The 27,252-nt window shown below is 35.6% G+C and overlaps 1 protein-coding gene across 1 annotated transcript in view; it reads right to left on the bottom strand.

The window, feature by feature from the left end:
• AGL (amylo-alpha-1, 6-glucosidase, 4-alpha-glucanotransferase) overlaps positions 1 to 27,252 on the bottom strand; it is a 76,534-nt gene that overhangs the window by 11,829 nt on the left and 37,453 nt on the right. The window contains exons 22-29 of the mRNA XM_061186282.1: positions 25,120 to 25,256; positions 24,713 to 24,846; positions 23,300 to 23,475; positions 18,989 to 19,091; positions 15,564 to 15,789; positions 14,233 to 14,344; positions 1,904 to 2,039; positions 455 to 567 (exon numbers count right to left, since the gene is read on the bottom strand). Coding sequence (XP_061042265.1) covers positions 455 to 567; positions 1,904 to 2,039; positions 14,233 to 14,344; positions 15,564 to 15,789; positions 18,989 to 19,091; positions 23,300 to 23,475; positions 24,713 to 24,846; positions 25,120 to 25,256 — 1,137 coding nt within the window. The remainder of the gene's footprint in view (positions 1 to 454; positions 568 to 1,903; positions 2,040 to 14,232; positions 14,345 to 15,563; positions 15,790 to 18,988; positions 19,092 to 23,299; positions 23,476 to 24,712; positions 24,847 to 25,119; positions 25,257 to 27,252) is intronic.

The raw sequence follows: 27,252 nt of genomic DNA on the forward strand, positions 1-27,252 counted from the left end.
ATTACATGTTGAAATAATATTTGGTATATATTGAGTTAATAAAAAATATAATCATAATTAATTTCACCTGTCTCTTTTAACTTTTTTAAAATGTAGGTACTAGAAAATTTTAAATATGTATGTGACTTAAATTATATTTCTATTGGACAGCACTGTTCTAGAAAAAGAGATGTAAAGATTTCATAATTGTTCACCAAAACTCGACTTGCTCACAGTCATACTGAGGAAAAAAAATAAGTATGATGCTCTTCATATCTCAGTTCAAAGTTGCTATAAAAATATGGTTAGTAATCAGGTTTGTTGCAGTTTTCATACTAGTAAATTAATGGTTTGTCTTTCCCCTTAATCTTAAGGGTTTTCTAATACTAGTTCATTGAGTCACATGATGATTACGTAGGTTAAGAATATAGAGAGTACATTTGGAGTTTCTTTGTAAACAAAAGAAACAGCTTACCATGTCTTTTTACTGTAACTTCATGATAAGGAAAAATTTTTTTTTGGGATAATTCCAGCAACCAACGAACAGCAGATTTACTCAGGCCCACAATTTCCACAGCAGACCCATCTCTAAAATTAAAAATAAATTTTACTCTGTGACAATGAGTAAATTAAGCACTATCTAAAGGGCATTCAGGGACTTCCCTGGTGGTGCGGTGGAAAGACTCCACGCCCCATGCAGGGGGCCGGGGTTCAATCCCTGGTCAGGGAACTAGATCCCACATGCATGCTGCAATGAATCAGAGTTTGCATACCACAGCTAAGGAGCCCGCGTTCCGCAACTAAGGAGCTGGCGAGCTGCAATTAAGACCTGGTGCAACCAAATAAATAAATTTTTTTTTTTAAAAAGGGCATTCAAAAAACAGCTTTGAAGAATTATATAACTAACACATTATAAAAATGACTATCTATAAAAAAAATCCTCACTTTATAGGAATGTGTACTGCATATATAAGAACTTGTGATTCACTTTGCTATACAGCAGAAACTGACACAGCAGTATAAAGCAACTATACTCCAATAAAAAAAAAAAAGAAATCATTCCTCTTATTACTTTGCCATTGCTTACCATCTTAATGTATTTTTAAAAAATTCTATGAAGTAGAATAGAGATTATGGAGTAAAAGGAGATAGCTGCTGGAAAAAGGCAGAAGTAGGAGTCAGAGAATACTGAGATAGAGTTGCAGCGAAAAGATAGAAAATACGGGATATTGGATTGAAGAAAGCCAGGGAAGGTGAACATCATAATTTGAAAGCTCATTTTTAAGGAAAATGAAAGGGAAGTAGAAGATCTAATAATTCATCAAAATAAACAGGGTTTTAAAAGAATTTGTAGAACATGTAATGACAACTACTATTCAAGAATTTTTTTTTGACAATTCTGAAGATAAAATTTGGAATAAGAAAATAGTTTCTCAGACTTGATACTGTAGTAAGAACTTGAAATCATAAAAAGAAATGATGGGATAAAAGATTTAAAAATTAAGGGGAAAATGTTCAGAAAGCAAAAGGATTTCATAAAAGACAGGACAACTGGTTGTTTTCTATATTTACAAAAGATAATAATAATGAAATACTTACAAAGAAAACACTTCATGTTATAAAGAAATATCTTAACCATGGGGATAATAAGTCATACAACTTTTCTTTGAGGTGCCTGCAGGTAATCAACCCATGAGAACATCCAGAAGAGAACAGATAGCTTTACTTGATGACTTATATCAAGAGGATTGTGTATGTGTATATTAGGGGAGAGAAAGGAGTGCGTGGAAGGGGAAGTAGGGGGAAGGAAGGAAGATTTTGACTGATTTAACATGAAGATTTCATGGTTAATAGAATAAAAGATTCCACAAGTATGTGGTTTTACAAATGATATAACTATATAAGCAGTAAAAATAAACACTACCTTGGAGTGGCTGGGATTCCTTTGTTTCTAGCTCTGTCACTTTCTCCCATTTTATCCATCCATGTACCGCAATTTAAGCGATTTCCTCCATAAACAAATCCTGTTTCTTCATCAACCCCTGCAGTTATATTAAAACCTAAAAAAGAAAAATAAAACATTTATAAAAATATAATAAATTAGGACAACTACTCTAGAGAGCAATCTGGTAATACCTTAAAAGTTGAAGATGTGCATATTCTACCACATAATAATTTCGTTTCTAGACATACACTCTAGAGAAATGCTTAGCTATGTGAACATGGAGACACATACAAGAATATACATTGCAACACTGCTTGTATTAGCAAGAAAATAAATAACTGCTGAGAAGAGGAACAGATAAACCTTACTCCAGTCATATAATGGAAAACTCTCTATACCATTTAATATTAATGAACTAGGATTTACATAAAGCAAAATGGATAAATCAGAATGACTGAGTAAATAAGTTGCAAAAGATATGCATAATAAGATGCCTTTTCTGTAAAAGTTTAAAATATAGATAATACTAATACATATAACCATGTATGTCTATATGGCTATGTCTAATATGATAATATTTGTATAAAATTAGAAAACATAAAATACATAATATATATACATTATACAGTAAATACTATGATATACTGAATATATGCTACATAATATATATCATATGTAACTTACACATACTCAAATACACATAAACACACAAAACACAAAAACATACATGGAAGTAGTAAATCCTGATTATAGGTTGGTTGTTAATTCTAGAGAGTGAGGGAAGAGAAAGAGATAGAGATGAAACTTTAGCTGTATCTGTGGTGTTTTCTTTTCAAAACAAAAGAGAACGATCTGAAGAAAATCTGGCCAATTGTTAATATCTGTCTAATTTCAGTTCTAGGTTCAAAGCATAATTTACATCGTTATCTGTATGTTGAGATATTTCATAATTAAAATTAAAAATTTAAATAACTCAGAGATGATGAACACAGATGCAAAAATCCTCAACAAAGTATTAACAAACCAAATTCAACTTGAAAAAGCATACACCATGATCAAGTGGGATTCATCCCAGGGATGCAAGGATGGTTCAATATTCATAGATTAATCAATGTGGTATCTATACATCGCATTAACAAATTAAAGAATAAAAATCATATGATCATCTCCACAGATGCAGAAAAAGCTTTTGACAAAATTCAACATCCATTTATGATTAAAAACTCTCAGCAAAGTGGGTATAGAGGGAATGTACCTCAACATGATAAAGGCCATATATGAAAAGCCCACAGCTAACATCATACTCAATGGTGAAAAGTTAAAAGCTTTCCTGCTGAATTCAGGAACAAGACAAGGATGCCCACTCTCACTGCTTTTATTCAGCATAGTATTGGAAGTATTGGAAGCCACAGCAATCAGACAAGAAAAAGAAATAAAAGGAATCTAAATTGGAAGGGAAGAAGTAAAACTGTCACTGTTTGCAGATGACATGATACTATATACAGAAAATCCTAAAGACACCACCAAAAGATGACTAGAGTTCATCAATGAATTTGGTAAAGTTGCAGGATACAAAATTCACATACAGAAATCTGTTGTGTTTCTATATACTAATAATGAACTATCTGAAACAGAAATTAAGAAAACAATCTCATTTACAATTGCATCAAAAAGACTAAAACACCTAGGAATACATCTAACCAAGGAAGTAAAAGACCTGTATGTGGAAAACTATAAGACATTGACAAAAGGAATCTAAGATGATACAAACTAATGGAAAATGTAAAGTGCTCATGGACTGGAAGAATTAAATTGTTAAAATGACCATACTATCAAGGCAAATTACAGATTCAATGCAATCCCTATCAAAATACCAATGACATTTTTCACAGAACTAGTTCTAAAATTTGCACAGAAACATAAAAGACCCCAAAAAGCCAAAACAACTTTGAGAAAGAAGAAAAAGATTCCCTTCAATGGGGGATCAAGATGGCAGAGTAAGAGGATGTAGAAATCACCCCTCTTCCCAAAACACATCAAAAATATATATACATTTGGAAAAATTCTCATGGAAAACTAACTGGAACCTGGAAGAAGAACTCCTTCACAACCAAGGCTGCAAAAATGATTCCCATGTAATCAGGTAGGATGAAAAGAAAGGCATTGGGTTGGAACCTGTGCCCCTGGGAGGGGAATAAGGGAAAAGGGAGATCACATGGGCAGACACTCACCCTGGGAAGTGAGTGGGTAGAGCCACAGACTGGGTGTCCAAGTTCTAGGGTCCTATATGGAGAAGACAAGCTCCCTTGGCTGTGTGGAGAACTCCTGGGACAGATAGAAAGGCTTGAGAAGCCCAGATTCCACTTGTGAGGAGTATGTGGGTGCTGGCTTTCCATAAGACAGGGTGAAGAGAGAGGTCTATCCTAGTGGCTATTGCCTCCTTGTGCTCCCCAATCTGAGCTGAGTAAACACCATGGCCCCACTCACTCCATGCCACAGCTTGGCACTGGATTTATGGCAGCCATGTCCTGGGAAAAGACTCCATGCAGGGACACAGAAGGCAGTCTGGGGCCCTGGATTGTGGTCCAGGTAGGGTGGCAGTGGCCATTGTTGGCACTTACTCAAACAGTGCCAGAGAAGCAGCCCAGATTTCCGACAGGAGTGAAGCTGCTTCAATTCCCACAACCACAATGCCATGAATCCTGGTGCCAGCTGAGTGAATGCTTCAGCCCTGCCTACTCCATGCCATAACCTTGCACTAGATCTGGGACGACTACAACAGGGGAAAAAATGTGACCTTGGACTGTGTCTGAGTGGATGCCTACACAGGCAGCACACTGGATCTCTGTAAGTGCATGAGCCCCACTTATTATAGCACCCCCCCCACCTCTGGGGCAAAGGCCCCAGTGTGGGGAGAAGGAAAAATACACACTTAAAGGGAACAGAGCCAACTCAAGCCTGACCTTCAGGACACCTGCTCCAGAAACTTGGGAGCAGACCCTGACCCTGAAAGGGCAGTGACTGCCACTGAGCAGAGAAGAAATCCCACCTCACACCCTGTGTAGGCTCTAGCTCCTACAAGACCAGCCACACCCCATATCAAGGTGATAGTGGCCAGTACATCCTGAGGAAAGACGTGGCTTGTGTCCACATCAAATCCAGCCCTCACACCAAAGATATTTGGCACATGTAGTCCACACAGGGATGCCCTCACATAAAAACACACTTTCAAGACCATGATAATAACTGTTTCACCTAAATTCATAGAGACAGAGAAAGTTAAGCAAAATGAAATGGTAAAGATCTCCCAACTGAAGGGGCAAGAGAAAGCCCCTGAAAAAATAAATAATGAAACAGAGATAATCAGTCTACCAGTGAGTTCAAAAAGTTAGTAATGAAAATGCTAACTGAATTAAGAAAGAGAATTGATCTAAGCATGGGATCATTTTAACAAGGAACTATAAGGAAGACCCAATAAAGAAGAGATAATTCAATTTCTGAGATAGAAAACACTTGAGAAGCAATGAATAACAGACTAAATGACACAGAAGAATGCATACATGATCTGGAAGATAGAATAATGGAAATCACCCAATTAGAACAGCAGACAAAAAGACAAATGGAAAAAAAAAAGCAACATATGAGATCTATGGGCTAATATAAAATGTGTCAATATAGGGGTTCCAGAAGGAGAAGAGAGAAGGGGATCAAAAATGTATTTGAAGAAATTATGGCTGAAAACTTCCCAAACCCAAAGAAGGAAACAGATATCCAGGTACAGGAACACAGAGGGTCCCAAACAAGATGAACCCAAACAGGCTCAAACTAAGACATATCATAATTAAAATGGCAAAAGTTAGAGATAAAGAGAATTCTAAGGCAGCAAGAGAAAAAGAGAGTCATATACAAGGGAACTCCTATAAGATTATCAGCTGACTTCTCTGCAGAAACTTTGCAGGCCAGAAGGGAGTGGCATGATATATTTACAGTCCTGAAAGGGAAAAACCTACAACCTAGGTTACTTTGTCCAAAATTAATAAACCTTTAGTCAGGCTCATCAAGAAAAAATAGAGAGGATCCAAACAAACAAAATAAGAAACGAAAGAGGAGAAATAATAAATGATACCACAGAGATACAAAAATTCATAAGAGAATACTATGAATAGTTATATGCCAACAAATTGGATAGCCTAGAAGAAATGGACAAATTTCTAGAAATATACAGCCTGCCAAGACTGAGTCAAGAAGAAACAGACAATTTGAACAGGCTGATTGCTAGAAGTGAGATTGAATCTGTAATTTAAAAACTCCGAGCCAACAAAATTCCAGGAGTGGAAAGCTTCACAGGGGAATCCTACCAAACATATAAATAAGACCTTTTACCTATCCTTCTGAATCTATTCCAAAAAATTGAAAGGAGGGAACACTCCCAAATTCATTCTACTAGGCCACCATCACCCTGATACCAAAACCAGACAAAAACACTACAAAAAAGAAAATTACAGGCCACTATCTTTGATGAATATAGATGCAAAAATTCTCAACAAAATATTGGCCAACTGAATCCAATAGTACATAAAAAGGATCATATACCATGATCAAGCTGGATTCATTCCAGGGTCACAAGGATAGTTCAACAGAGGCAAATCAATCAATGTGTTAAACCACGTTAACAAAAGGGAAGAAAAAAAATCACATGATCATCTAAATAGATGCAGAGGGCTTCCCTGGTGGCGCAGTGGTTAGGAATCCGCCTGCCAATGCAGGGAACACGGGTTTGAGCCCTGATCCAGGAAGATCCCACATGCTGTGGAGCAACTAAGCTCATGCACCACAACTACTGAGCCTGTGCTCTAGAGCCCGCAAGCCACAACTACTCAGCCTGCATGCCACAACTACTGAAGCCTCGTGCCTAGAGCCCGTGCTCCGCAACAAGAGAAGCCACCATAATGAGAAGCCCGCACACTGCAATGAAGAGTAGCCCCGGCTCGCTGCAACTAGAGAATGCCCTCACGCAGCCACAAAGACCCAATGCAGCCAAAAATAAAGAAATAAAAAGAAATAAATAGATGCAGAAAAAGCATTTGACCAAATTCAACATTCATTATGATAAAAACTCTCATCAAAATAGGTATAGAGGGAACATATCTCAACATAATAAAGGTCACTTACTACAAACCCACAGCCAACAAAATACTCAATGGTGAAAAGCTGAAAGCTTTCCTGCTAAATTCAGGAATAAGACAAGGATGCTCACTCTTGTCACTTCTATTTAACACTGTATTGGAAGTCCTAGCCACAGCAATCAGACAAGAAAAAGAAATAAAAGGTATCCAAATTGGGAGGGAAGAGGTAAAACTGTCCCTATTTTCAGATGACATGATATTCTATATAGAGAACCCTAAAGTCTCCATCCCAAAACTACTAGAACTAATAAATGAATTCAGCAAGGTTGTAAGATACAAGATCAATAAATAGAAATCTGTTGCACTTCCATACACTAATAACAAAATATCAGAAAGAGAAAGTAAACAAAACAAAACAAAACAAACAAAACAAAAACCTATGGATAAACTAAACCAAGGAAGTTAAAGACCTATACCCTGAAACCTATAAAACATTGATGATGGAAACTGAGGATGATTCCAAGAAATGGAAAGATATCCTGTGCTATTAGATTGCAAGAATTAATGTTGTTAAAATGGTCATACCACCCAAAGCAATCTACAGATTTAAATCCCTATCAAAATACCCATGACATTTTTTTCACAGAACTAGAACAAATAATCCTAAAATTTATACGGAACCACAAAAGACCCTGAATTGCCAAAATAATCCTGAGGAAAAAGAACAAAGCTGGAGGTATAACCCTCCCAGACCTCAGACTATACTACAAAGCTACAGTAATCATAACAGCATAGTATTGGCATAAAAACAGACACATAGATCAATGGAACAGAGTAGAGAGCCCAGAAGTAAACCCATGCAGCTATGGTCAATTAATCTATGAAAAAGGAGGCAAGAATACACAAAGGAGGAAAGAAAGCCTCTTCAATAAGTCGTGCTGGGAAAACTGGACAGACACATGTAAAACAATGAGATAAGAACATTCCTTCATACCATGTACAAAAATGGACTCAAAATGATTTAAAGACCTAAATGTAAGACCTGAAGCCATAAAACTAAAAGAGAACATAGGCAGAACACTCTTTAACATAAATCACAGCAATATTTTCCTGGATCTGTTTCCTAAGGCAAAATAAATAAAAGCAAAAATAAACAAATGGGACCTAATTAAACTTAAAAGCTTTTTCACATCGAAGGAAACCATCAACAAAACAAAAAGACAACCTACAGAATGGGAGAAAATACTTGCAAATGATGCAAGCAATAAGGGGTTAATATCCAAAATATATGAACAGCTCATATAACTCAGTATATTAAAAAAACCCAAATAATACAATAAAAAAGAGGCAGAAGACCTGAATAGACATTTTTCCAAAGAAAATATACAGATGGCTAATAGGCATATGAAAAGATGCTCAACACTGCTATTATTAGAGAAATGCAAATAAAACCACAATGAGGTATCACCTTATACCTGTCAGAATGGCTATCATCAAAAAGCCTACAAATAACAAATGTTGGAGAGGATGTGGATAAAAGGGTACCCTCGTACAATGTTGGTGGGAATGTAAGTTGGTGCAGTCACTGTGATATTTTTAATATCTAAGTTAGGTCACATCACTCCTGCTCAAAACTGTTCACTGGCTCACTTCAGTATGGAGTTTCCTTAAAAAACTAAAAATAGAACTACCATATGATCCAGTAATCCCACTCTTGGACATATATCCAGAAAAGATGAAAACTCTAATTCAAAAAGATACATGCACCGCAATGTTCACAGCAGCACTATTTACAATAGCCAAGACGTGGAAACAACCTAAATGTCCATCAACAGATGAATGAATAAAGAAGATGTGGTATATATATATATATATACAGTGACCTACTTTAACATGAATTTGTTTGAGTACTGGTGAGATTGAATGCTCCCCCTATGTTTACTAATGGATGGTTGATGTATGTTCTTGGGCAAGCTACTTTTACCTCCTGTTCCTATTTCCTCTATTATGAGCTAGGAATAGAGGTACTAGCTTCTGGAAAATGTTTGTCAAGTGATACACAAAGGCAAAGAGCTTTTCAGTTTATCTGATATTAAATATATGACACAAAGGCAAAGAGCTTTTTAATTTATTTGATATTAAATTGGATAGTCAATGTTTAGTAATTAAATCTCAGAGATTTAGCTACAAAGTCATAAGAACACACACAAAAAGGTACACAAGTCAAAATGACTATGAATGAATAGGTTGTTTCAAATGCATAAAGTGGGTAGAAAATTTATTTTTGCACTTTCTGATGAGTTGGCAAAGTATTCCAGGCTACTGGCTCCCTCCCCACAATCAACCCTGGAGAAACTACAGAAGTATATGTGAGGTATTGATGTGAAGAAGTCACATAATGTTTGGGAGAAACTAATAAAAACACGTGAGCACTTCCCTGGTGGCGCTGTGGTTAAGAATCCGCCTTCTAGTGCAGGGGACACGGGTTTGAGACCTGCTCCGGGAAGATCCCACATACCACAGAGCAATGAAGCCTGTGCACCACAACTACAGATCCTGTGTCCTAGAGCCCGCGAGACACAAACTACTGAGCCCACGTGCCACAACTACTGAAGCCCACGTGCCTAGAGCCTGTGCTCCGCAACAAGAGAAGCCACTGCAATGAGAAGCCCGTGCACCATGAAGAAGAGTAGCTCCCGTTCACCGCAACTAGAGAAAGCCCGCGTGCAGCAATGAAGACCCAGCACAGGCAAAAATAAATAAATAAAATAAATAAATTTATTAAAAAAAACAACCCCCCCCCAAACAACAAACAAAAAAACCAAAACAAACAAAAAACAGGTGAGACCTGACCAGCCACTTTGGACTTTTATTCCACCTCGGTTCGTAAGGCTGCTGTGTTACAACTTAAGGAGATTGCTTCTTTTCAGTGCTTACAGAGTAGCTAATAATCAAGGGAATATGAGCTTATTGGGAAAAGATAAACATTAGATACCAGAGGAGTCTAACGACTATACAAAAGAGAAAAGCTGAGTAACATATTTCACATGAAGCAGAATTACTGGAACAGATGGACCAATAATATACAATAAGCAAAATAAATATCCTCAAAGACATAGGTAAGATATTATTAACATGAAGCAAGAACAAAAGACATTAAAATGACTAAGTGGAGATGTTAGGTCTGAAATTTTTAATAGTTGAAATAAAGAAAACAATAAAGTGATAATAAGGGACTAAATAGTAGATAGACACAGCTAAGAATGAATTAGTGAGATGGAAAACAAGATTGAAAAATTCTCCAGAGGTAGCAGGAATGGTTAAAGGGAGAAAATAGAAAAAAAGAGCTAGAAGCTATGGGGATAGAAATAAACCAAAAGATATCCTGACAAAAGTATCCCCAGAAAGTGGAAAGAGAAGGAAGAAAATATTTGAAGAAATAAAATGATAAATATCCTAGAATCAAGAAAGATCTCAGGTTAAAAGCACTCATAGAGTACCAAATGAAACAGATAAGGAAAGTCAGAGTAAAATCCTGAATTCAGACAAAGAGATGGTTCTAAAATCTTCAAGAAAGAAAGAGTAGAGCTTCCCTGGTGGCGCAGTGGTTGAGAATCTGCCTGTTAATGCAGGGGACACAGGTTCGAGCCCTGGTCTGGGAAGATCCCACATGCCACGGAGCAACTAGGCCCGTGAGCCACAACTACTGAGCCTGAGCGTCTGGAGCCTGTGCTCCGCAACAGGAGAGGCCATGATAGTGAGAGGCCCGCGCACCGCGATGAAGAGTGGCCCCCACTTGCCACAACTAGAGAAAGCCCTTGCACAGAAACGAAGACCCAACACAGCCAAAAATAAATAAAAATAAAATAAATTAAAAAAAAAAAAAGACAGAGTAGATCACTTCTAATGGAACAAGGTATAGGTCCATATACCTTTCAATAGCAATATTGGAAACAAGAAGTCAACAGAATAATATTTTCTAAAGCATTGAAGAAAAAAAGCATTTACGTCTAATCTGTCATTTAAATATGAAAGCATAATAAAAATACTGTCAGCCATACAAGGCCTCAGAGGGCTTGACATGTAAGTCCCAACTTTAAAAACATTCATATAGCAGCACTAAAGATACTCACATAGCAACAATAAAATGATTACAGCAAGGCACTGTAGTAGTAGGCACTGTTCTGAGAGGTTTTCATACATTAACATAAATAAATAAGCTCATCTGATTAACTCAAATAAGGAAAGAAATAAATCTTAGAGGATACTAGTAAGAGAGATGGAATGAAAAGATGATCAAATTACACATAAAAGTTTATTGTTGCCTAAGAAGAAGCAATAACCAAAGAAAACAAAAAGAAGTACAGTCATAACAATTCAAACTGAAATTCCACCTAGATAATATCAAATAGGGATTCGGGGAGAGGGGCACACACTAAATTACTTATTCTGTTAGGGGTCAATATGGATTTTAATAAGTTAAAGAAATGAACATAGACATGGTAAATTAATACAGATATAGGTCTTGAAAACAAGAATCATAAGAACAAAAATAGAATGAATTAAAGTGGAACGAATTGTTTTTTTTAAAAAAAATTTGTAAAAGGCCAACTCACATAGTTAATAGAAGTTAATGTGAGAGATTATCTTTGAGACATGAAGGTGGGGTAGGATTTCTGAAATGAAATATGGTGAAGGACACCATAGATAAATTGGGAAAAGGTTTGTGCAATTCTAAAACTAACGATGGACAAATATGTAGAATAAACAAAAAACTCCTGATAATCAACATGAAAAATACAGGAATGCCAAAAGAAAGATGAGTAAAGGCATAGAACATGAACAAATAATTTATAGAAAAGGAAACTTTCCAAAGAGGCCAATAAACATGTGAGCAAATACTCAAACTCAGTAACAGGAGAATTGCAAGTTAAAACAATTACATATGGCTTTACACCCATATTTGGCATTAGAGGATAATGCCAAATGTTGGTAGGCATATGGACACTTAAGAAGCTACTTTGATTGTTAATGGGAATAGAGACTGGTGCAGTAATTCTGGAAAGGAATGTGGTAGTGTTTAAACAAAGGGCATAAGAGTATAGTATATGTAGCTCTGATATACCAATGTTACTTGAAATAAACCAGACATAAAAGGACAAAAATTACATACTTCCATTTATATGAGGTACCTAGAATAGTCAAATTCATAGAGACAGAAAGTAGATTAGTAGCTACTAGGGGCTAGCAAGGGAGAGAATGAGGAATTATTGTTAACCGGGTATAGTTTCAGTTTGGGATGATGAAAAAGTTCTGGAGATGGATAGCGATGATAGTTGAAAAACAGTGCAAATGTACTTAAAGCCACTGCACTGTACACTTAAAAATGGCTAAAATGATATATTTTATGATAAAATGGTAAACGTGTATTTTACCACACACACGTAATGGTAGAAAACCAGCAAGCCAATTAGAAAATGGATAAAAGACATGAATAGACATTTCATCAAAGAGGGGATATGGATGGTAAATAAGTACATGAACAGATGTTCAAAACCATTAATAGGGAAATGCAAATCAAAACCACAATGTGTAGTGGTCTACACAACTATCAGAACAGCTGAAAATAGAAAGTGATAACAACAAATTCTGGCAAGGACGTGGAGAAATTGGATCTATCCAGCTTGCTGGTGGGAATGTGAAATGAAAATAGTTTGGCAATTTCTTATAAAACAAAACATGTGCTGACCACATCACCCAATCACATTATTGGCATTTATCCCAGAGAAATGAAAACTTATGTTTACACAAAAACCTGTATATGAATGTTTATAGCAGCTCCATTTGTATTAGCCAAAAAAATTGGAATCAACCCAAATATCCTTCAAAAGATGAATGGTATATTCATAAAAGAGAATACTACTTAGCAATAAAAACTAATAAAATATTGATAAATGCAGCAACTTGGATAGTTCTCAAGGGGAATTATGTTTAGTGAAAGAACCAATCTCAAAAGGTTACATACTATATGATTCCATTTATCTACATTCTCAAAATGACAAAATATAGAGATGCAGAACAGACTGGCAGTTGCTAGAGAACAGGGATGGTTGGTGTGATCATAACGGGGTAGCACGAGGAAAACCTCTTTGGTGATGGAACAGCTCTGTATCTTGACTGTGGTAGTGGTTACATGAAGCTATACATGAGGTAAAACTGCACAGAACTACACACACACACATACACACACACACAGATGAGTTAACGTAAAACTGGTGAAAAAGGGATATGGTTTATAGCTTAGCTAACAGTATGACACTAATATCTATTTCCTGATCTTGATATTGTACTACAGTTATATAAGATGTCCTCATTGGGGGAAGCTGGATGAAGGGTTCAGGGTACGCTTATGTATCATTTTTGTAACTTTCTATCAGTCCCCAATTCTTTCAAAATTAAAAAGTTAAAAAAAAGGTCTACATGCACTTAAAGCAATATATATTTTATAAGACAATACATGAATATACAACAAACCCATTGGAATGTCTCTAAGGGGAATGAGTAATGAAATGAAATAAATTATTGTTAGCCTTGCACTGGCTAATGATGATGACAGTGTGCCATAGAAATAGGAATATGATGAATTTCAAAGAGGTTAAAAAAGTATATTTTAACTCTGAATACAAATAAACCTCTTTATAAAAAGTATTTTATAAAAGCCTAGATTATGGGGCATACAAACTATGGATGAAATCCTAGCTCTGCCACTTAGCAGCTGTGTGACTCTGGGCAAACTACTCTGCTTCAGTCACCTTATCTATAAAAAACGGAACAATGTAACTCATGCCCAATGTTCCCAGGAGTGTTAAATGGGAATAACGTAGGTAAAGTAGTTAGCACAATGCTTAGCACATAGTAAGCACTCAACTATTAGCAATTATTGTTATGATTATAAATGCAAGCACCAAAATTACCTTTCAAACTGGCTGACAAAAGATATAACATTTTATCTTTCCTCTAGAAACTAAAACTAAACTGGTGAGATCAGAAACTCTTAATCTTTTTCATTATTATATTCTGAAGTTTTATATACAAATAAAATACTTGTGAAATAAATGAACAATTACAAGGTTTAATTTGATCTCATCACTAAATCTTTACTATGTACCGAAAGTTATGTACCTTCATCCTTCATGTTCCGATCTATCTGTGGACCAGCATTCCTTTCTCGGAACTGAATGCCCTGCATGTGTCTTTGCATAGCTTCCTGTATTACTTCAAACAATGGTTGATCCTGTTTGAGACATAATGGATGTTACCTCTGTTAGAAATCACATTTTTCTTATCGTCTCCCAAATTCCACAACTTAAGTTTTGTGGAAACATATATTTTTCCCTTAAAAGGAGAAATGAGGATAAGGGGTGGGACTGGGGAAAGAAGCAGGTCCTATACATCATATAATAGATCAGACCTTTGGCATATGAACATTTAACATATTGTAGTTTTAACTATACATTCTGTGACATGAAATAATTTGTCATTTGCTGATACGTGAAAAATAATCTTGTGAGCTTGTGTAATCTGCGTTAGAGTGAACAGTTCAGCTAATAAATGAATCTAGCTTATTATACAGAAATCTGAGTTTTAAATTGGCATTGCTGTTCTAAGTCATCCACATACATAGCAATGGAGATAAACTATATACTATAATGGTAATTTACTTTAGGTTAAAAAAATTTTTGGACAACTATTCTTTGAACACTTCATGATAGAAACATTGTAGTGACATAAATCTATACTAGCCCTGAGATAGCTTAGAAGTCCTCCATACCAAATAAACTATAACATAAATGCAGATCAGAAGTGGCAGAAGTACAATATCCCCGTAGATTCTTGACTGGGGGAAAAAAAAAACACAAAAAAATGTTTATTCATTCTGCACTGCTCATAAGATAAACTCTGAGCTCCCTGGATTGGTAGCCAAGGCTCTCGGCAACCTGGTCCACCCTTTCCACAATCCCTTACTACCCTGCAGGTACCCTACACGAAAAGCCAAACTAGACTGAGCAGTATGTCCTAAACTGTGCGTCAATACACCCCGTGCTTTATTATTCATTTCATCTTTAATATCTTCTCACAACTTCCCTCATCTCTGATGAAATCCTACTCACCTTTCAAGGTTTAGTTCAGGTGAAATTTTAGTTACTTTCTGTAGTCCTCCCTGAGACCCACTTACTAGATCATCTCTCTTTCTTTTATGAGACTACATAGCACTTCCCTCTTTTTTGCAATGATTGTATTATATACATGTCATCTCTTCTACCATGTTGCAAGCTCTTTAGGCAAAGAGCAAGTCTTACCTCTGCAATCTCTCATAGTAGCAGCAGGTGCTAAATAAATACCAATATTTGAAGAATTTGTAAGATTCAGATTCTTAATTTTACATGTATTTTATATTAGAAGCTAAAAGTCATTTTTCAGGAAAAACAATTATTTTAAGAAATGATCTTTACCAGTGTGCCAGCAGACAAAGGAGCAGAATCATCTGTAGGATACATTCTGGAAACTGGGCACCTGAGAATGTCTAGACCATTTGGGACCATTTTACAATAATCCTGAATACACTGCAGCCACCACCACACAGCATCCCGGCAGTTGTATCTGGCATAAATTCCTTCACCCAGGAGATTAGGAATGAGACCATGTCTCAGGGTACCAGCAAATGCTAAAATAATATTCCTAAAACAACAGAATTAGGTGAATCATTTGACATGAAAACAATCACTTAAAAAATTGAAGACAAAAAAGTCACTCTTGGTAATCATTATTTTTTATGTATTTTCTCTCTTGCCCTTATTTCTTTGTATTTTCATGTAGAAAGAGGTCATAATATAAAATAAGCACTGAATTAAAAGTCAGGAACCTTGATCCTAGCCCTGTCTTTTTCTCTAACAATCTGTGTGACTAACCACCTCTGGGAGAATTTTTTTTCATCTGTGGAGTTTGGGATTGGACTGGGTGATTTTTAAGGTCCCTCATAGCTCTAGGTTTTACTTTTGAAATCCCTCGTATTTCAAAATCTGAGTAACTAAGAACATGAATCTTATTACTTTAAATAGCAGATACCAAGAATAAAACAACCATGTAAGAAAATAAATGGGTAAAAACTGACCTTGAAAAACATAATTTATTTTCAAAAACTTGTAGAGAATATTTTATCTTTCAAAGTGTTATTCTACTATCATACACCAAATGACAGCTTTGTAAGATGGCATGACATTCTAAAAAGAGCATGAAACTGAGAAATAAGAAGACTGAGATTTAAATCCTAGTGTTGCCATCTGTATGACCTTGGAAAAGGCATTTAAAATCTCTAGGCCTCAACGCTTTTTGGCTAAACCATTTAGAAATTTAATTAATTCTATATATCAGTTCAATGCCCATTTCTTTTTAAAAAAATTTAAAAAATTTTTGGCTGCGTTGTGTCTTCATTGCTGTGCACGGGCTTTCTCTAGTTGTGGCGAGCGGGGACTACTCTTTGTTGCGGTGTGCGGGCTTCTCACTGCGGTGGCTTCTCTTGTTGCAGGGCACGGGCTCTAGGCATGCGGGCTTCAGTAGTTGCGGCACGTGGGCTCAGTAGTTGTGGTGCACAGGCTTAGTTGCTCCGTGGCACGTGAGATCTTCCCGGACCAGGGATTGAACCCGTGTCCCCTGCATTGGCAGGCGGGTTCTTAACCACTGCGCCACCAGGGAAGTCCCATGCCCATCTCTTAAATTATAGTGTAAGAGGAACTTTTTATCTTCACAGTACAAAAGTGTTAGTATGGACCGAGACACTTCCAATTAATAAAAGGTCAGAGTATTAGCAATCTTAATTATCTAGAACATGTCATACATGAGAAAGTTGAATAAAAAGTCCTCTGTCCATGAACATCTCTGCAGAGGGTGGAAGTAGAACTATCTGTGGTAGAGACAGCCATGTGTCCACCAAAATGGCTTTCCTATACATCCCAGCCTACCTTACAGTTGGCTGTGGCCAGATGACTGCATTCTAAGGCAAAAGAATGTTAAGTGCATGGAACAGGTGTGTTTTCCTCAGGCTCTCTTTCCCTCTCTGCCAGCTGACTGGAGAGAACCTAGAGTTCCTGGAAGATGGTATATCCTGAAGATAAAGGAGCCTATATCCTTTCACCACTAAGTAGAAAGTTCCCTCCTGAACACCCATACAGGATCAGAAGCAAATGAATTTTGTTTGTGAAAAGCCATTGAAATTTAAGAGTTTCTAATTCATAGCAGCTAGCACTACCCTAACAAATGCATTATCTTCTGGGAACTCATCTAGATCAGGGGTAGGCAAACTTTTTTTCGGTGAAGGGTCAGACAGTAAATATTTTAGGCTTTGTTGGCCATATATGGTCTCATCATGTATTCTTTTTTTTTTTTTAATGATCTTTTAAAGAGGTAAAAACCATTCTTAGCTCATAGGTCATACAAAACAGGTAACAGGCCATAGTTAGCGGATGCTTGATCTAGATAGTCATATGTAAAACTAAGTAGCAGAAATTTTTGACAGTACATAGAAGTGAACATTGGGAGCCCAGATAACAATGAAAGTAACAATAATTATTTTAAAAATGAACATTTATGGAGTGCTTAGCATGTGGCAGACATTGCTCTAGATACTTTAACTGTATTAGCTTATTTAATCCTCACAAAAACCCTATAAGGTAAGTACTATAACCATTCTACGGAGAGCACAAAGAGAACAAATAATTTGTCAGGTGGGCATTTGGAACCAGGATTAGAACCTGGTAGTCTGGCCCAAACCTAAGTTCTTAACCACTACACTATGCTCCTGACGTTCCACTTCCTACTTCTTAATCACGGTCATTTAGGGGCATTTGGGGAAGAAGCACACAGCCGCCCAAATTTCTATAGCCCCATAACAGTATCTTAAGTCCATAATAAAAGGTCTTATTATATATTAGATTAGTATAGGGAAGCATATAATACATTTTAGATGCTCACTTAGAAATTTCTAATTTTAAAAGGATCAAAAATAAAACTTGTCATTTGGAGAGGCAAACCTCCAGTTATTTCTCGGGTGATATCAAAACAAGGTATCATATAAATGCTTTTTTTGCTACAAGTTTTAACTTGTAGAGCAGTGATTTCAAACTTTAGTCTTAGGCCGCTGAAAATCACCTGGAGCCCCTGCAAAAACACAGATTGCCATCTGCCAACTCTGCCCTTTCCACCCCCAGGTTTGGATTCAGCAGATCCAGCATAGAGACCAAGAATTTGCATTTCTAACAAGCTCTCAGATGATGGTGACACTGCTGATTTGTGGAACACTATACAGCACTGATGTAGAACCTTTCTTTTCTACCTCCGATAAATTCATACATAATATTGTGACATAAGAAAACACCATTTTAAGTCTAGAAAACATAAAACTGGAGGTTACGAGGTCTGACATTAAAAAGAAAACCTGGTATTATAATTCTTTCTACCGGACTCCGTCAAAAAGCCAGCAATGCCTTCATTATGGAAAAACAAAAAATGGCAGACTTTCCAATTTTACCTAAAAGTTCATTTGAATTCTTACACTTAACTTGGGCATAGAAATTTTACTCTTTAGTGAGTGATGTTAGTAATATGGTTATACATTTTTTAGTTTTACTTGAAATAAAGTAGCAAATGCTGACGATAACCTGATCTGTAACATGAAGGGTTAGAATTTGGTAACTTTAAAGATTTTCACTTCTTTGAAATTCTATGATCCTATTAATTGACTACATAAAAAATAAAATAAAAAACACACCTAAGGAAAACATGCCTCCCAAATGTTGAGAATAGATGAATAAGAAAAGTCTGAAGAGCATGTGAAAAACATTCAAACATAAACTTGCATTGCAACTTTTTAGAGATTTCCTACCTGGCCTCCAAGTAGCGTCCAGTAATCAGCAGCAGACCTTTAAGGGCAATAAAAGTATCCCTTCCCCAGCAGCGGAAAATACCAGAAGAAAAGTGAGGTAAGCCTAACAGAAAACACAACAAAGTAATACATTAACCTTAACATACACAAACCTATGAACTCCATTACTATAGATGAGTTGCTCTAAACTTGGGGGTCAAGGATGAGCTAAAAAGAGTCTTCAAACCCTCTTAAGGTATCTGCAGAATGTATGGCTATACTTATGTCAACTTTTGTGTGATGAGGTTCCATAATCATATCTGATTCTTAAAGGAATCTGTCACCCAAAATAGATTAAGAATCAGTGCTAGAGAGCGATGCTTATCTGAACTGGTTCAAATGTGTGAGTCTTTAAACACAGATAAACTTTCTTTTAGTAAATTAAAGTTAAAGATTAAAATCAGAGGTCAAATATTTAACACATCAAGAAACTCTTAATATAATAGTAATGATATATTTTAAAAGGTTCTACATGCAATTCGAAGGCAACAAATTAATCTAAATATGAGATGATTACCTTAATGATACATAATTAAATGTTTATTAATCTATCACTATAGAGTTACTTTATTACCAAATTTCCCATTTACTTAAAATGACTTAGAAGTGTTATAGTTTGTTAGCCAGAAACAATTTTCACAGATGAAAACAAGGATTTCAGATGCCAAATAACTTGAACATTCTGGGTAACTGCAGCTTTTATGCATGAAGTAAAACAGAGCGACTGATGGATAAAATCTAAAATTTTACTTTTAAATTGAGTTTGGTTTCTTACAAAACATGAAAAGAATATAATTGTTATCTGCATTTGTACTAAAAACAATAATCAGTAGGAAAGTAAAGCAAAGGAAATTAGCATTTCACTCAAGAAAACTAACTATGCTAAAGTATAAATGTAACAAACATTTTAGGAAGGGAAAACTGAGGTCATAAATAAAATGTTCACAGCATTCATTCATAACTATTTTCTAAGCACTTAACACTATTTGACAATATCTTGTTTGTTTTCTGGTTTGTTGAATGAATGTCTCTCCCCAATAGAAAATAAGATCCATGATAACAGAAATCTCATTTGCATTGTTTACCAAAGTATATCACTGAAAATTGTAACTGGTACATATCACTATAAAAATTTACTGAATGAATGAAATAAAAGATTAATTATAAAAGGTAAATTGAGAGGTAAAAGAATTTGACTAAGATAAAAAAAATTGGCAATACTTCACAATTTAAGTTTCTGTTTACTGGGTCTTCACCTTGTATGTTCTTCTGTTAAGAAAACATCAGAACTAAAGGTAACATCAGACGTTTCTTTCTATATTGTCTTTCAAATAGTGGTACAAAATTTCCCTAAACACTTTGTGTATTGTTTATACATGGTTCACATACACAGCTTATATACTGGGTTGGCCAAAAAGTTCGTTTGGTTTTTTCCGTAAGATGGCTCTAGTAGCGCTTAGTTGTCTTTAACTTCATTCAAAATAATTTTGTTATATTGTATTGTGACAGCTGTCATATCAGCGTGCATTAAAAAAAAAACTTATCAAAATTGGTGAATTTTTGTGTAGCCATTTTAATACTGAAGATGGAAGAAAAAAAGCAACATTTTCGGCATATTATGCTTTATTATTTCAAGAATGGTAAAAATGCAACTGAAACGCACAAAAAGATTTGTGCAGTGTGTGGAAAGGTGCTGTGACTGATTGAACTTGTCAAAGGTGGTTTGCGAACTTTTGTTTTGGAGATTTCTCGCTGGACGATGCTCCATGATCAGGTAGACCAGTTGAAGTTGATAGTGATCAAATTGAGACATTAATTGAGAATAATCAACATTATATCACATGGGAGATAGCCGACATACTCAAAATATCCAAATCAAGCACTGAAAATCATTTGCACCAGCTTGGTTATGTTAATCACTTTGATCTTGGGTTCCACATAAGTTAAGTGAGGAAAACCTTCTTGACCGTATTTCCGCGTGAGATTCTCTACTGCAACGTAACGAAAACATTCCATTTCTAAAACAAATTGTGACGGGCGATGAAAAGTGGATACTGTACAATAATGTGGAATGGAAGAGATCGTGGGGCAAGCGAAATGAACCACCACCAACCACACCAAGACCAGTCTTCATCCAAAGAAGGTGATGTGTGTATATGATGGGATTGGAAGGGAGTCCTCTATTATGAGCTCCTTCCGGAGAACTAAATGATTAATTCCAACAAGTACTGCTCCCAATTAGACCAACTGAAAGCAGCACTCGACGAAAAGCGTCTGGGATTAGTCGACAGAAAACTCATCATCTTCCATCAGGATAACGCAAGACCACATGTTTCTTTGATGACCAGTCAAAAACTGGTACAGCTGGGCTGGGAAGTTCTGATTCATCTGCTGTATTCACCAGACATTGAACCTTTGGATTTCCATTCATTTCGGTCTTTACAAAATTCTCTTAATGGAAAAAAAATTTCAATTCCCTGGAAGACTGTAAAAGGCACCTGGAACAGTTCTTTGCTCAAAAAGATAAAAAGTTTTGGGAAGGTAATGGAACAAAACGGTGCATATGGTGTTCAATAAACTTCTTGGTGAAAATTTAAAACGTGTCTTTTATTTTTACTTTAAAAACCGAAGGAACCTGTTAGCCAACCCAATATATGGTTGATGATGTAATTCTGATGATGATGATGACAGCAGCTATCACATATATATATAGTACTCTGTCTGGCACAGACTTCCTGGTACTTTAACCCACTTAACACCTTGCATAAAATGTAAGTATAGATAGATCCAAGGATGAGTTTGAGTTGGTATGCCCCAAAATACAGGCAGTTAGGCTTTGTTAAAAAGTCAAAACTATAAAATCTCTAGCACTGATGTGTGGAAATGTTTGTATTAACTTTTTGACCTCTGAGAGTATATGACTTAAGATCACACATCTTCTGAATGATTTCTACCTTGTCAATTATTATAAAAGCTTATAATTATATATATATTTTGCACCACTGTCACCAAAGGAAGGTATTCCTGGCCTTTGTATTCATTTAAAAATGAAACCAAGAAATCTATCTGCAAATCTGAGTACAGTCCTATATATTGTTAGTATGGAGTATATAAAACTCTCCCTTAGGATGTTAGAAAGAAATCCCAGAACCTCTATTTATATTTATGAACTTATCTTTTTAGTTTATCTTTTTGTTTTATATTGTACCTGATATGTAAACATACCAAGTATCGTAACTTATATCAGTATATCATTTATGATATCAATATATCTGTATATTTATTTTGGGAGTGCTTAACAACAGCAGTGAATAATCAAAAATGTTGAGATCACTATTCTATGTAATAGGCTTCTAAACAATAGGCTTTAAAATCAAATTCTGCCTATCAACTTTTTTTCACAATGGCCCTGTTAAGTTTTATGACCATCTGCATGGATTCACAGGGGAAAGTACCAGAAGGAGATCAAATAGTTGAGTGAACATCTAAAACACGATTACATAATTAAAACATTCAGAAGGTTCATATGATCATTCCAAATGAAAAGTTAACTTCTTTTTTAGTTGTTGGGTCCACTAGGTCTTTTTTCTTGGTCTGAGCAAATGCAAATTTAAGGGTAAACAGAGGAATTCACACAGACAATATTGTTACTTTCATCCTGCAATTAGTATTTTTCAGTTTAGTTTGGAAAGTTCTAAACTTCAGTGGACTCAAATATTAAATACTTCTTAGAAATAGCTTGAAATTTATTGAAAAGAAACCAAAAGCCTATTTTGCTTAGATTTCAACTTGTTACTTGATTCGGGTTTTAAATCTACTTTCAGGAAAAATACCAATAGAGCTGAAAGCATTTGATTGCAATTAGACACATAATAAAAATTATTTAACATTTGTTTAATGCTTTGTAACTTGTAGAGGACCTTTACAAGGTTCGGTTAATTTTTAATATTGGGAAACAAGTATAGTGTAATGGAAAAAGGGTAGTAAAACAAATCTGATTAAAAAATGCAAAATGTCAAAAGTTGGAAAAAATAAACATGAAGAAAAGGATTAACTGGCCACAACAAAAAATGCACATAAATAAATGTCTGGTGCACAGTGGTAATTAAATAGTTAGCATGGTTATTATTTTTACAAGTGAATACCTATGAAATTTTACTAAGCAGTAACATGAAGTCTTGAATAACATCATGAGTTTTTTAAATAATAATTTCTTCATAATTTCCTCTCTAATCCTGACTTGCACATTTAACCTTGTACATAATTTCTTACCTGCGGCTAGAGACACACAACACTGCTCCTTCTCTCTTGTGATTTCATTCAGCCTGCACGGTACATCCATAAGGGAAGGTGAAAGAAGTGGCAGAGAAGGGAATTGTCCTACTCCACACATTTGGACTGAACCCAGGGAAAGGTGTTTCACAAGGGTAGAACCGTTCTGAACAAAGCTGCAACAATGTTATAGGGTTCAAAATATTATGTGTAGAAATACAAAATTTTTTATTATTCATTTATTTATTCAAAAAATTTTATTAGGGTAAGAACACCTAAGTTGAGACCTACCTTCTTTAACAGATTTTTAAGAGTACAACACAATATTGTTATTTATAGCCACAATGTCGTACATCAGATCTCAAAGCTTACTCATCTTGCATACCTGAAATTTTATACCCATTGATTCAAAAATTTTTGGCAGTATTATTTTACTTGGTTTCTTCCCTTCAAAAAGTCTCTCTACACAAATGTGTAACAATGCTAATATCAGTTGAACAAAATTTTCAATTTGGATAAGGTTTCAGAACTGCTTTCATTTCACCCAGTATTCTGTCTAGCTGGCTTTAAAAGGCCTGTTGTAAAACAAATGGTAGGGCTGAAGTTTTGTTCTTTCTGAAATCATGCCCAAATTGATTTGGCAGCTCTTCACTGGTACATTCCGACCTGTGGTTCCATTTTAGGGAAATTCACCAATAAAGGCAAATTTCATTTATAATAATAGCAGAATATTTTTTCTCTTAATTAATGAAAAATTAGAAAAAAGAATGGTGTGTGTAGATTTATGAAATTGTATCCATTAACTTAACAAGTCAAGGAATAAATAGAAACAGATAACATAAAACAATTAAAATTTCCCATCAACATGTTTTATGGTTTTTTTTTGTTTTTTTGTTTTTTTTGTTAAAGATTGATTGATTGATTGATTGATTGATTACTATGTTTGGTCTTCGTTTCTGTGCTAGGGCTTTCTCTAGTTGCGGCAAGCGGGGGCCACTCTTCATCGCGGTGCGCGGGCCTCTCACTATTGTGGCCTCTCTTGTTGCGGAGCACAGGCTCCAGACGCGCAGGCTCAGTAGTTGTGGCTCACAGGCCTAGTTGCTCCGCAGCATGTGGGATCTTCCCAGACCAGGGCTCGAACCCATGTCCCCTGCATTAGCAGGCAGATTCTCAACCACTGCGCCACCAGGGAAGCCCATGTTTTATAGTTTTATAGAACAGATTTTAATAACTGTTTGTTTTTGTGTGTTCCAGATTAAAGGATGTTAATAAATTTACTATCCACTTATCAACTTTTTCAGCTCTATGCGTGTATGACAATTCCTCATGTTTTGGTCTTTTAAGAGTGTTTAAACTGACTGTATATGGCTTCTACACAAACATGCTTATTTATTCAAGCTTTGCTGGATATACCTTGACATCTGCTTCCATGCTATATCCAGGAGAGTGGTATATGCACCAATTAATATAGCATCAAAGTAACATGGGATAAGGTAACGTGGGATCTGCTTCAGGTAGAAGAACATAGCCTGCAACCATTTACCAACCTGTTATAAAAATAATTTTAAAAGTTAATTTGATGTGCTTATAGGCTAGGTGTATTTTAAAAGCTAAATCCAAACATGCAATTCTACTATCTAGCAATCTATTAACCAGATTTTCACTTATTAGAACTGAAAGACAATGAAGAAGGGAGGAAAATGTTTCAGTTTAGAAAATAATGTTTCAGGTTAGAAAACAATATAAATATTATATGTAGTATGTTAATATACTTCTTATTGTGCCCTTGTTTTTTTGGACTAGAATATAGCTGTACTTACTTCAGCAATGGTTCCTGACCGTGAAATAAGCCGGTTACTGACATAGTCAATCATCCAGTCTCCAGATCTCAAATTATCACAAAAGGGATGCCCCAAGTCATTCTTTGGTCTTATTTCTGCCAATATGGACATTAATCCTGAAAATTCAGAGAAATATCATGACAATTTAATCACTGGCAAAGGTAGTTTGTTCTCATAGCCTGGGCTGCTGCTAGTCTCTAGTGATTTGGGGTGAACACGTATACAGGTAGACAGAAGGGCTGCACAGTCCTTAGTAGCACTTCCCATGGCTGGAGATAAGTGTGTCAACACTGACTTGAACCAAGATACAAGGGCATACTGAAGGGGACTGCTGTCACAGGAGCTATGCGGAGTTTTCCTAGATTCCTATTTTCTGGGGCTGGTCCTGCTCTTTTGAATTTTAATATTACAATATTCAAAGGCAACTGGCATAGCTTCCCTGCCTTAAGGATCTGGGGGAAGAAAACTGATAAGTCTACATCTTTTCACAGTTGAAAAGTGGTGGATTCCTTAATATTCAGGCAAGATTTAAGAAAATCATAGAACTGGTTTCAGAGACAGCAAGAGCACCTATGGTGGTAATAATAAAGTCTGTTTTGGAGAGGCTCTTTGAAATATAACAGGAGGTACTTGGAACTAAATGAAGTATCAAAATGAGGTATACAGGCATATCCTCAAGTACTACTCAGACAGAAGTATTAGAATTCCTATGCATATATAGCACATTCTATTATTTCAATGACAGAACAATAGTACAACTTTCATTATTTAATAAGGTAGTAATTTCCACCTTAAAATTTATATTGGCTTCACTGACTTCATGTCAAATAAATTTATTTAGTTAGAATTTAATTAATTTTACTGTGTGTATAGCATGTTTTGAGAAATTAAAAAATAAATATATAAATTTAAGATATTCTTTCCTTCAGGAAGCTTATAATCTTCTTTAGGAAACAAAGCTTAAAACATAAAAAAATCTAAAAACAAGACAGTATAAAATAATGGCCTATATATACCCTAGCATTTTCAGGGAAGGTAAATATTGCTCAGTAAGAGTTAGTTCCACTTACTGAATAATGGCATGACATGATGGAGCAGTGTCTTAGAAGAGAGGTCTGATGATAACCAATGGGATGGTATGATTTGTGGAAGAGGTATCAAGAGGTTGGAAAACTGGTTAGTTGGTTTTGTAGACAGGACTTAGTCCTAGACAGGATGATAACCATGGAAATAAAAAGGAAATGGTATACCAAAAGAGAATACAGAAAAAAATCCAGAAGTCATGATTATTGATTTGGGGTGAACACATGTACAATAATTTTGATTAATTATTGATCGAATGTTGAGGATAAAAGGGGCAGGTCCAAAAGTGGATTCCTGGATTCCAACATGACTGAATATGTATTGTTACAAGTAGTAGGGAAGGGGGATTTTGGTTAGAGGAGAGAAAGGTCAGTGAAATGGTTAAGTGTGATTTAATCTGAGGTTGCTATTAACAGCCTGCTGGAAATATCAGGTGGCTGCTGGAAATACTAAATTGCCAGAGGGTAAAGGGATTGGTACAGAGTAAAAAATAAATCAGGTAAGGGCAATTATATTTAGAAAGAATGAGAAAAATCATTTCATGAGAAGGTAAAAAGAATTAGTAAAAAACCAGACTTAACTTTAAGAAACATAAAGGCCAGAAAAGAAGTTCACACAAGTATGGTCTTTTCAGGCAAACAGAAGGAGTTTAACAGCTCAGAGTGAAAATGGTAGGTATCTGCTTAAGAGTGGTAAGATATACACTTCTTTATTACTCACAGCACAAAACATTTTTTGTTGAAAATGAGAATATTTTAGAAAAAAACAAAATGCCATAAGCACAAAAAGTCTTATAAATTTTTGAGAGCTTCTTATGTGCTTGATTTTGTAGAAGGTATGAAAGCTAAAAACAAGAATCCCCCAAAAGGCAAACATTGTTCTTTCTCAAGGTACAGTCTACTTAGTGGAGTTTTAAAGCTAATTATCACTGAATACTTACTATGAACTAAGCATTGTCTAAGTACTTTACATGTATTAACTCATTTAATCCTAACAGTAACCCCTTGCAGTAGATTCTATTTTTATCTT

Source organism: Eubalaena glacialis, chromosome 3, assembly GCF_028564815.1.
Source record: "Eubalaena glacialis isolate mEubGla1 chromosome 3, mEubGla1.1.hap2.+ XY, whole genome shotgun sequence".
In the NCBI taxonomy this organism is placed as follows: Eukaryota; Metazoa; Chordata; class Mammalia; order Artiodactyla; family Balaenidae; genus Eubalaena; species Eubalaena glacialis.